Here is a 12,315-nt window from a genome sequence, read left to right as displayed (position 1 = left end):
TCCGGTCTGGGCAAACCACTAAACTCTCTGCCATCCAGCGGTTTGCAGCTACCCCTTCCACATGGTCTGAACCCAAATCATAACTCCCTCTTCAAGTTTGTCCTTTCTTGAGTACTCTCCCTTAGCTCTGGGGTACCATATAGAATTCTCTTATGTCTTACCTCTTTTGTCATAGTTTTCACCCCACCCCTACCCCGCCGTGGAAAGTGGGAGAGAGGAAGGCAGCCAGGTCCTGGGAAACACCACTTCTTCGGCTGCTGCAAACGCTGAACTCCCGGGAGTCTTACCAGTTTAAAACTTTTTTATATTAAGCTTCCCTTGTTTAAAATCACTGTGTGGTTTCTATTTCTAGATTGGACCCAGACTGAGAGTTTCCTATCTAGCCAGGCTCAAAGAAGCAACAAAATAAAAATCAGCCACTGAAAGTTTCCCTAGACTTAGTCCCAGATCTATAAAATAGTTCATGTACCTGATGAAATGCAGAATATATAAAAATTCAAAAATCTTAAAGTTTTGAGGGCTCAAGAGGTTAGAAAGCTTATAGCCTAGTCATCCAAAATACACAAATGTTAATCTTACTTGATAAACTGCAATATCAAAAAAGAAATCTTTCAAAATAGGTTTAATTTACTTCATTTTAAAAAGGATTTGCAGGACATCACATAAATAAAGGATGTGGTTTCTCCTATCTTGAGCTTATAACCTTACACACCAAACCAGGCTTAGAATTATCAACTAACACTTTAAGTTTACATGTTTCTCGTTATATACATCGTTATATAAGAGACACTATCGAGGAGACAAAACAAAACCAATCATCTAATATTTTTTGAGACATTTTCTCCCCTAGGGATACAAATCTGCTTCAAGAGGCATATCCAAAACATAAAACAAGAACTGTAACAGCCAAATGAGTGATGGGGAAGGAAAAAGGAGAGCCAACCTACCAGAGTTTGGAAGGTTAGAATGTTTGGAAAAGGAAGTATAAACTCTGTCAGAGCTTCAAAGAAATGGCAGAGTCACAAGCTTTAAATAACCAGAGTGAAAGAAAACTGAATATTTCAAGTATGGGTAATAATATGCATAAAGGTGAGACTATATATAGAAAGTTTGGGAGAACCTAAGTAAAGCAATTTAGCTACAGCAAATTTGCTGAAATAAATCAGTAAGACTACAGCGGTGGTGTGCACAACAGTATCTTGCAAAGACTAGTGTGGATGTCTTTGGGTGTATGATCCGAACATGAGGGGAAGAATGCTTAAGGGTGAAACAGGTATTAGGAGGCAAATGGACTAGTCTCGGTTACGGTAACGAAGTTGCTATATTATAAAAAAAAAAGTTGTTTCACGGGTCTGATCTATGGTAAGGACAATGTAGAATAAACTGGGAGAGTAAAAACCTACTTTATTTCAAAAAAGGAAAATGATCTTAGCCACAGATGAATTTTGTCCCCTTTCAAACTACTTGCCTTTTGGCAAGTTTACTTCTTAAGAGCACATCTAACAAAGAGGTTCTGAGTCATACTGAAAGATGGGACAGGAAAAAAGGAAACAAATTCAAAGCTATGAGTGATTCCACGTATTCAAAACATAGGAAGGGAAAAAGAAACCTTGTCATGATTTTTCTTCAGGCAACATTTTGGTATAACTGCGTATGATTTAACAAGACATTATCTCAAACATTAAACACAAAATAATACCCCCCAAAATCCACATTTATAAATTTCAACAAGAAATAACATAACTAGAGAGATATATAACCCAAACAAACCCAAGAAGACAGAGTTCCTCAATTTGGTCAGAAATCTCTATTGAAACTGAAATAAGTTGTCCCAGAAAAAACTGAGAGTTCTTACTGATAAAGAAAATACAGTTGAGTTTCAAGTTTTCACATATACATCACACTTTTATCCCTTGATCTCAATTTTTGGAATTAATTCGGTTTGTTAAATTTCTTCATACTTAATTAAAACTTTGAAATGTCTTATTAAAATGTTATCATTTTTTCTACTAAATATTTTTCAATCTACCTAAAGGAAAGAAAAAGGTTGATAAAATTTTATATTCACAATGCTATTTTTAAAATCCAATTGTTCTCATTGGCTTTAAGTTCCCGACTCAGCAGTCTCAATACTGTTGTTTCCTTTATTCCTCCGGAAATCTCAAAATAAAAAATACTGAAGTATTTAACAATTAATTAAATCAATTCCTTAAAAGAATTTTTGAACACTTATCATTTACATTTTTTCTTATTTGAATCTCCTACATATTCCTTTTTTTAAAGGTTAGAATTAATCATTTAGATAAAGTTCATTCTCTTTTTTTGCTCATAAACTTAAACTTCCATATTTAAAACAAAAGGAAAAATACTTTGGGGTAAGCATAATCAAGATTCTTAAAATATTAGTTATGACAGAACTTCAGAACAGACGTCTTATTTAGTACTGGAGATACATTCTTGCAAATGGGAGCACTAACCAAATCAGTGCTACTTAGAGTCATTAAAGCATAATCCCTTTGAAGGTGTTTTCTAGGTACACTAAATATATTATGTCTGATCAACATATAATATGTAATTCTCTGATATCTTTCTCTGCTCTGCCTTTTGAATTCGACGAATACTGGATTTCACTGGAACATGCTCAACTCAGATCCATGTTCATCCACTTAAAACCTATCTGCACTTTTAACAGCCAACCACATTTCAATCATCAGAGTAATGTCGTTTGTATGCAAACTAATTGCTGTGAAGCAGAAGACCATAATCAGAAATAGAATGTCAGTGGCAACAACACCTCCACAGAGTAAACAAAACATATTAGCAAGTGACTCTCAAACTGGGCAAAAAGTACAATGACTCTGACTCACTAGGCGAGGAAAAAAAGACAGGATTCACTCCAGTCTTTGACATGTAAGTCCTATAAGAAACGTTATATATAGAGCTTTAAATTGGGGCGGAAATTCTTTGACCCAATGTTCTCAGAAATTCCTATTTGACAGTAAAGCTACTTAGCAAAAATGCTCCAATTTGGGTAGTGTTAATCTGTACTATTTGTATACATACATAGATATTCTTTAATTTCATCAGGCTTTTTTTTATATACTTCGCCACATCTTATGACTTATTTCTTCATTTTGTTAAAGATGCTTCCTGCTTATTAGAAGCTCACTTAGTAGAAGTTGCAAAATTATAAAGCTCTGTTCAGTTCTAGCTAGTGACAAACCTTAAAGACTACAGATTGCTTTAAAGAAAGTTCAGCACTTACAAAATAGCTTTAAAATACAGAGTTGCTTTCTGATTTTCCATATTCATTTAGGTTATCAAATTTCATAAAGCAACTAACTGGTCACTGATATAATTTTTATTAGTATGAGCTAACCTCAAAACCTAAATCTGGGAAATAATTTAATATCAAAATATTAAATTCTCAAGTATCCCCCCCAAAATGTTTTATAAACTGTCAAGTACTGTCAAGACTATGACATAGAATCAAAACATTAATTAAATGAGGTTTTCCTGGAATTCACAATATAAAACATTCCTTTTAGCACTGCATCAATTAATGTTATCTGTAAATACAACATATTCTTAAATGTTTGCTTTATGAAACTTGAAAGTAACATACTTCCATATGGATAAGATACACCATAACAATTTTGATATTCATTAAGTCCCTTAAGTGGATGCTAACTTTATAAAAAGTCTATTTAACTTAACAGATTTTGGATAGAAACCAGGAAAAACTTCTTAATGATCCAGAATCAGATGGTAAAATGATGAGGATGCTGAAGAAGGTTAAGTCCATGTAGGCTTCAAGAACGGAAATTATCCATCTTTGAATATTAGACATTTGATAGGCTGAAGACCAAAGTCAGACTAGGACCTATAGTGTGGGTCCTTCCAGTTCACCTTCTGGTATTTTGGCACAAAATGAGGACAGGCCACAAAAATCTACAGACATTTTCAAGTCTGGTTTTCAAAAAGAATTCAATACTTCAACCAATCACAGAATCATATATGGCTTATGATTACTTTGTCAGTTTAAGCAATAGGAAAAAAAATACATTTTTGTTCTGAGGTGACTATTTATTGGTTAGATTTTATTTTCCTCTTCACATTTTCGGTGACTGTTTCCCACTGGTATCATCAACCAGGTCTCTCAGGCGAGATAAATGGTGCAAAGCCCTTCATTAAAAAGTATAAAACACATCATAAGCCAATAGTAAGGACTGAATAAGTAATGCAGACAGTAAGAAATGGTGATTACATTATTAACTTCAAAATAAGTATGAGAGAAATATATGGGATATTTTTAGTATCAGAACTATGAAAATTTTTCTTTACAAAACCTTGCAATCTGAATAACTGAGGGTTGAAATAACTAATCTAAAATTCTATAAACACTTACTTAAAAAAATTATGTTTAACATTTAAGGGTTTTTTTTTTTTGAAAGTGTGCCAAGTAGCCTAATAAGAAACAATAATAGGTGTCATTTGTATCACACTTAAAACATCTTTCTCATGAAATTTTCAGAGTGAAATGATACCTTTTGATATACTCCAGATATCATTTAATAAAGGACATAATTCATTTTTAACATACATTCAAGACAGTTAAATTTAAACAGCACTAAAGAATCAGTTACAACCAAGGAAAACTCATTTTTTATTAGGCATGGGGGGAAACCAATGACAATTACATTGAATAAGACAGTATTATACCAACAACCTGGTTTTTCTCAATCATCCCTCAGACAAACCAAGAAGACAGGAGCCCTTAACTTTCCAGTCTTCCTCTAAAAGTATTCTTCCAGCTTTCCCTCTCCCTTACCCCTCAGATCCTTGAGGATTACTCAGAAAATATCAATTAATCAACCATATTTTGGATCTCTGATAAATAGGAGACCAAGAAAAACAGAAATAATATATCAATTATGATGCACAGTAATCTCTAAAGTGAGAAATTCGTGAGAAGCTACTGAAAGATGATGACTACAGCTCCTTATTCTACAGTCTCCAACACAGATTCAATAATCTATACTAAATAAAATACATTTTCCACTTTACCACGGATAAGGAGATGGAGGAAATTAGTAGTGTTAATTACTGCATTACATCTATTTCCCTGTACTCTATTTCTTAGACACTTTCACTCAAATGTAATAAGAATCTGAATTCTGCCATCCTTTTGGAAGCTTCTGTTAATGTTTGAGACTGTCGTCTTCATTAACTACACGACAAAAACTCACCCAGAGTTACTAAACAATCAGAGGTAAAATAAGACTTTATTATTTCTACATCCTATAGTAATCTCTCTCTATTTAAAGAATTATTTTCTTCCTAGAGACATATTTATGAGGAAGAAGATAATCTATAAATCTACTTGGGGCTTATCTTTCTTTTTCGTTTCAGGCTGTGATTCAAGAGAAAGAAGATGACCAAGTGGCTAGAATCTGATCTTACTGTTTACAAATCAGAGGGTCAACAGATCCTTTAGAGGGTCTATGAAATTGGATGGGGAAAAAAAATCATCTTTATTTTCACTAAATGCTACCTCTAAATTAGCATTTCCTTCCTTTATGAATGTAAGCAACAGACCAAAATCTGTGACCTCATATGCCACAGAAGTCAGAAACTTTCTCATATCACATTACAGTCACTGCAAATATGCTTATACTCATCACTGCTTCAAAATTACAATAGTTATATAATAGTTATAAAATTACAACAGTTATTAAACCCACTGCTAAAAGGTATGTACTCTAAGCCTTTCTGACTACAGTCCAAAAGTTCATATGACATAACTGACCAACTATTAGACAACTTGAAGTCTAGTTGTTCAACCACCAAATAGTGAAGTCTCCCTGGTAACCCAGACATCAGTGCCTTCCAAGATTCCCTTTAACTGCTTGCTGATCAACATGTGAAAGGTAAGTAAAAGACCACACTATAGTTTAATGCTTTTATTAAAGTTATGCAAAAGGCCTTCATGCTAATACATGTTTTTACAAAATGAATTTTAACTTACCTGTATTTTAAATGTATTGTCTTATTTTAAATACAATAAAGAGAAGCATATATTACTAATTAGAAATGTATTTTAATATTTTCATAGTTAATTCACCATAACTGGTTTCCTTTCTGATCCCATGTAGTATATTTTATGCCTATAAAACACAATGTCAGGTAGAAAGGGGGGTGGGTAATAATGTGAAGGAATAAAAAAGCGAAGGAGAAGTGTGAAATCTTCAGTCCCCTATGTGAGCTACACAATCAAGGGGCAGTTCCTTTCATTTAACCTCTATCTCCCTTTTTGAGAATATAGCAATCTGCTTAGAGAAGAGGCTATCAAAAGTGACTGGTATTTCAAAGGTAAGTGTAGGGAGAAGGGAAGGATAAAATTGTAGAAGGAAATTATTCTTGACTTTCTTCTCTCAAAAGGTGAAAAAGCAGGCTAATGGGGAAAACATCAACAACGGTTATATTACAACACTGAATACTCATCCACCTTAAAAACGGAAATTAAAAACCTCATTTCTTATTGTGACAATGTATCTATTGATGACCATTCGAGTAAATATTAATCAACCCACAGAAACTCAGTAACCTTGATTATGTGATTGCAATTTAGCTATATTTTAATTTACTCGCTGATATCATGCATTTGTTTTTCTATTAGTACTACTATACTGGCTGCTCTCTTAAATACTATGTTTACTGGCCTATACTCAGCCTAGTATCCAGCAAGAACTGAACGAAAGGCTTTTCTGAACAAACTGCCCACTGTCTCCTAGATCTAAGCAAAGTATGAGCACATTACAATAAAGAAAAATATTTGCTTTAGGGTCATGTTTTGCAAGTCTGAGAGCTAATTCTGAATATTCCTATTAGAGAATGAAGACCAGAAAATTGAACAGGAAAAGAGATGTGAGAAATGACAATTTTCCAGCTATCACGAAGTTTGGTTTTCACAGTATGGCCTTTGGTATTGAGAACTACAAAATCTTACACATTCATCTCCAAATTATATATAAAACAACACATCCTGAAGCCAAAAACAAATTACTTTTGGATGATTAGTGATTCTGCAATCGTCTGCTACTGCTCACCTTTATGGTATACGATGAGCAATATACAACTGCTCATTTTTCACAACCAACCTAAGCTTACATGACATAATGAAAGATTCTAGAAAAGGCCCTTGCTCAAAAACTACAATTTTTTCATTTGCTTAAAGATGGTAATTTTAATACGTAAATGCATAAGACAAAGCTAAGTGTTATAAGGATACAAAACAATTAAAACTTTGATTCCTAATAAAAGCAAAATCCCTCTGGAAAAAATAACATTTTAAGCTGCTACCAGTCACTTATACTTCAGATCCAATGAACCTTTCTCAGTTATTTCTAATGGGAGAACATAAGAAAACTGAGTGTCCAAGGGAGTTAAAAGAACTCATACTAAGATCTTGGAGTTTCCTAAGGCTAACAAAAGATATTTTAAAACTGGTTAGCAATCAATCCAAACTGTTAGAAAGAAAAACAGTTATTTGAGGAATGGGGAGAAATAATAGGACTTTCACTCTAGGAAAGGTCATGAAAGCACCCAAGGTACACTCTGTAACTTTTGCAAAAGTTGGGTCTATTTATTTTAAAATATGAAAAAATGACCATAAACCTAAATGGAACATTTTGCAGTCTAGAAAGAGGAATTCTGAGACTGAGTTAATTTTACATAGTCCTTAAAACAGTCAATCTAAAGACTGAAAATAATGGGGAAAAAAGTACTAACATGTTTTTGTTAAGTCTAAACTTATTTCATAATAGTACAAATGCCTTACTGATAATACTTTTGAAATGTAAAGTAAAAGCCAAATTAAGATTGCTTCAGCTGCTCCAACAGAATCAAAAGAGAAAAGCCATCTAACAAAACATGTCTCACTCTCTAAAAATGGTACTCTATATGTAGGCAAGATTACTGATTGTCTAAGCTAGAAGAAAGTTACCACTATCAAAAAAAAAATTACAGAAAATGGTAAAAGCACCTATAATCAGTATCAACTTTTGTGTTTAATTACTTATGGCTCAGGATTCATTTTTACCAAGAAAAACATCTTCCAGGGTATGTACTTTAACTTAGAAAACACATTTAAGTCTGTGACAAGTTCGATATCAATGCTTTTAAGAACCATGGAAAGCTTGAGGTCATCTACTTTAAATTTTAAGGCAGAATGAGGTCTTCATCCTAATCAATTGAGGCACTGCATCTAGTCTAAAAGGATAGTGGACCACTATCATTAATGAGAGGAGTGCTGCAAACACAGGCTGTAGAATCAGATTGTCTGTTTTGAATCCCAGTGCTGTTTTACTAGCTATGTAACCTTGGGCAAGTTACTTTATTACTTGATTTTTTTACTTGATCTGTATTATGAAGATAATAGTACTTACCTCCTAGGGCTGTGAAGATCACATGAATTACATACGAAAGCATTTAGAACACTGATACTTGGTAAATGTTCAGTAAATGTTAGTTATTAGTATCATTATTCACTGAATCCTACTAAATATGAAACACTATATCCAAGACTATGTCAAGCTACAAAGAAAGAGGCATTATTTCTACCCAGAATACTATAAATTAAGTAGAGGGGGAAAAAAATCACACATATATACATAGTTTTTAAAGTATGAAAACAAAAATGATACACATATATCATGACAATTAGAGTCATAAGTTTACATGTCTAGTGTTTCACTTTTCCACCACTTCCTTAGATGAGAGAATCCTAAGCAATTCTGAAAGGACAAAAGGTGGACCATATTTGTTTAGCCCCACAAGCAAAATGGTGTTACAAAGTAAAAAACTAATTTTAGCATTTCCTAAGCTCAGTATTCCATCTTTTGAGGGCACTTCATAGTTACACAAGGAAATCCATAAAATAAATACCCTTCTCTTCTACCAATATCATGACTATAGGAAAGAACTGTATTCTTCCCAACTTTTTAAGATAATGTAACTAAGAAAATAAGTACATTAACACCTTAGTGCATTTAGACCTATCTTTATATCCAGAACATTATATCCACTTTAGATTTCTGTGGAGATATGTCAAATAATGATACACTTACTAATGATTATTTATCTCTTCTAGAGAGAATATATAACAACATATTTCATGTGCAAGTTGTTCTTCCAGGATAGCCACACCAATACTATCTCAAATTATTGGTATTACTTAGAAATGAAAAAAGAATTTCTCTAGGCCATTCACATCTATTATATTTTAAGCACCTACAGTTATCTCATTAGGTCCTAAGAACATTTTAAATAGAAAATAGCACAAGTGTAAGAGAAAATCTCCAGATTAAATAATATGCTCCGAGAAGCTTAAATATACCTAGTACATCTCTTCCTAGAGCTACTTAATTCCATTCTGTAACATTCTGGTTTCAATCAGAGATGGCTAAAATAGATTTGTATCCATAACATACTCAGAAATTAACATAGAACACTTACTTTTGAAGTGACCTAGTAATAGGAACCATACTTTCCTTCAACTGTAATTTAGAGAAATCTTCTGAAACCTATTATTAAAAACACCAAATATAATAAAACAGTGAAAATATCATATAAACTTAAATGCTATTTAATATGTGATTAATAAGAGCATTAAAAATATTGTCTGCATTCCCAAAGAAATAATTCTAGCAAATAATTTTCAGTAAAGCATTAAATATATACATATTTTATTCTAAAAATACAACTTTGATTCATCTTGAAACTGTCCTAAAGTATGCTTGTAAATGTTTGTTCATTAAAAATCAAATCTTGGCTTGAAATTATGACTTTACTGAACAAGGTTATGTCTCAAGACATATGTTTAAAAGGGAAAGGAAAAGAAGGATGGATTGCACTGTATGTTAATGTTATGATCCTCAGAATGTAAAGAGAAAAATTAAGAAATACAACTTAAGTAAGTAGCCTGGGATAGTTCCTAAAATCTAATCCACTCACTTGTAATGAAAATTGAATTCTGTATAGCTCTACTGAATAAAAAAATAAACAGTATCAATTAAAATTTATTAAGTATTTTCAAGGTATTAAGTTTTTACCAGGTTTCAAGCACTATATTAAGTACTTTCAACAGTTTGTCTCAATTTGTCTTCTCAACAACCTCATTTTACAGAAGAGGAAATGGAAACTAAGGAGGTTAAGTGATTGTACAAATACTACACTTGCTAGTTAAGTGGCAGAGTTAGAATTCACAATCAGATTTGGGAGAACAAAAGCTAGTTTTGCAAACACTATATTACTGTGAGGACAAATCAACCCCTATGAAATATCAGCCCAAAGCAGAAACAGTTTTCCAATTCCTAGGAAATACACAAAAACACAATGGCTTTAAAATAAAAAATTACATAATGGTATTAAAAGTCAATAAATACATGGTAATAAAATTAAATTTCAGATGACAAAGGTTATGGGGAGAAGCCTAATGTTGAAAGGTTCTCCATGCCACCCCAAATATAAATATAAGAAGTTGGACTAGACAGAAATAATTTTGTAGGACATTAAAAAACAACTTTGACACCCCTGTTCTTCTATAGCTGTAATATCATCATATCTAAATATGATGTTGTATTTATAACCATAAATTTAATAGACCAATCCATTCGGGGTACACAACTGCAAAAATCTTATAGTATTAAATTTGAGTAAGTTGCTTTCTAAAAAAAAGAAAAACAACAGTACAACTCTACAACATGTGTTATATACCATGTTTCTTAACATAAAACTAGGTCAAACTAAGAAAGATCTAGGAGGAAATCTTATCCTTCACAGATCTCAATTCACATTCATAGATTTCAATGCATAAATTAAGTTTGCTTACTTGTTTAATTTCTCCTTTTGGCTCTGTGGTTTTATTCTGATTAAAACTTTCTTGGACTGCTTGAAGATTAAATAACATTTGCTTCAGGGCTTCAACAGGACCATGATGTTTCCCTCCAGAAAGGGTACAGCTCTAAAAGTTAAAACAGATGAATGATGAACCATTCAAATTCAGAAGAGGAAAAGTTATATTTTGTATTATTTCCCCACAATATAAAATTAATTCAAAATCCAAACAATACATGTCAATAAAGTGTTTTAACAAATAAAAACTATAACTCATAAACCTCCCCTTACCCAGTCCCCTGATGGAGTCACTTAAAAACAATCATTATTAATAGTTTGGCATATCCTTTCTAGTCCCTGTTCTTTTAAAATGAATGGTACAGGGACTTCCCTGGTGGTATAGTGGTTAAGACTAGAATTTGAAATATCATATTCTCTCCGCACTTTTAAACATGTTTTCACACAGAGAATGCTGGTTTTTCACCTCTTTATGAACCACACATTCACTGCTACCTTAAAAACACTCACACTTCGATTACCACTGATCTTCTCTGTATCCAAAAAGAGCAACAGCACTTAGCCATATAAGGTGGTCAGTTAAGAGAACCTGTAGAGGATATTTTTAAACTTCTTTTTAAAAGTCTTACCTTTATTTCCACATCTTTCAAATGAATTGCTGTGTGCTGATAACTATCCACAAAGTGGAAAAGAGGCCTCTTAAGATGTCTATATTTTAACATATTTCAACAGACAGTTATACGAACAGAGTAAAGGAAACAAGGTGTGGGAATATAATAAAATGGTGCAGCGCCTATGGAAAACAGTATGGCAATTCCTCAAAAAGCTAAACATAGAATTACCACAATGATCCTGTAACTCCCCTTCTGATTATATACCCAAAAGAAGTGAAAGCAGAGATTCAAGTTGATATTTGCGCACCTATGTTCATAGTTGATATTTGTACACCTATGTTCATAGCAGCATTATTCACAAAAGTCAAAAGGTGGAAGCAATCTAAGCATCCATCAACAAATAAATGGATAAACAAAACATGATACATACACACAATGGTGTATTATTCCATCTAAGAAAGGAAGGAAATTTTGACAAATGATACAACATGGATGAACCTTGAAGACATTATGCTAAGTGAAATAACCCAGTAACAAAAGGAAAAATATAGTATGTGTCCTCTTATACAATGTTATAGATTGAATTGTGTCCCCCCAGAATTCATGGTGAAGCCCTAACCTTGAATGTGGCTGTATTTAGAGATAGGGTTATAAGGAGGAAATTAAGGTTAAGTGAGGTCATAAGGCTCGGACCCTGAAACCATAGGATTAGCATCCTCATAAGCTCAAGGAAAGGCCATGTGAGGACAAGTGGGAAGATGGCTTGTATGCAAGCCAGGGAGAGAGC

General features: G+C 32.9%; 1 protein-coding gene across 4 annotated transcripts in view; it reads right to left on the bottom strand.

The window, feature by feature from the left end:
• C11H18orf54 (chromosome 11 C18orf54 homolog) overlaps nt 1-12,315 on the bottom strand; it is a 39,516-nt gene that overhangs the window by 8,888 nt on the left and 18,313 nt on the right. The window contains exons 7-9 of one of the 4 annotated variants that reach the window (XM_057700537.1): nt 10,892-11,023; nt 9,517-9,584; nt 666-4,185 (exon numbers count right to left, since the gene is read on the bottom strand). In XM_057700537.1, coding sequence (XP_057556520.1) covers nt 4,113-4,185; nt 9,517-9,584; nt 10,892-11,023 — 273 coding nt within the window. In that variant the 3' untranslated portion in view covers nt 666-4,112. Of the gene's footprint in view, nt 1-665; nt 4,186-8,089; nt 8,796-9,516; nt 9,585-10,180; nt 10,374-10,891; nt 11,024-12,315 lie in introns of those variants that run through there. The other 3 variants (XM_057700538.1, XM_057700536.1, XM_057700539.1) reach the window with 3 other exon arrangements.

The sequence above is a fragment of the Hippopotamus amphibius genome, chromosome 11, assembly GCF_030028045.1.
Source record: "Hippopotamus amphibius kiboko isolate mHipAmp2 chromosome 11, mHipAmp2.hap2, whole genome shotgun sequence".
Lineage (NCBI taxonomy): Eukaryota > Metazoa > Chordata > Mammalia > Artiodactyla > Hippopotamidae > Hippopotamus > Hippopotamus amphibius.
Note: the sequence above shows the minus strand (reverse complement) of the source record. Positions and strands in the feature narration are given on the sequence as shown.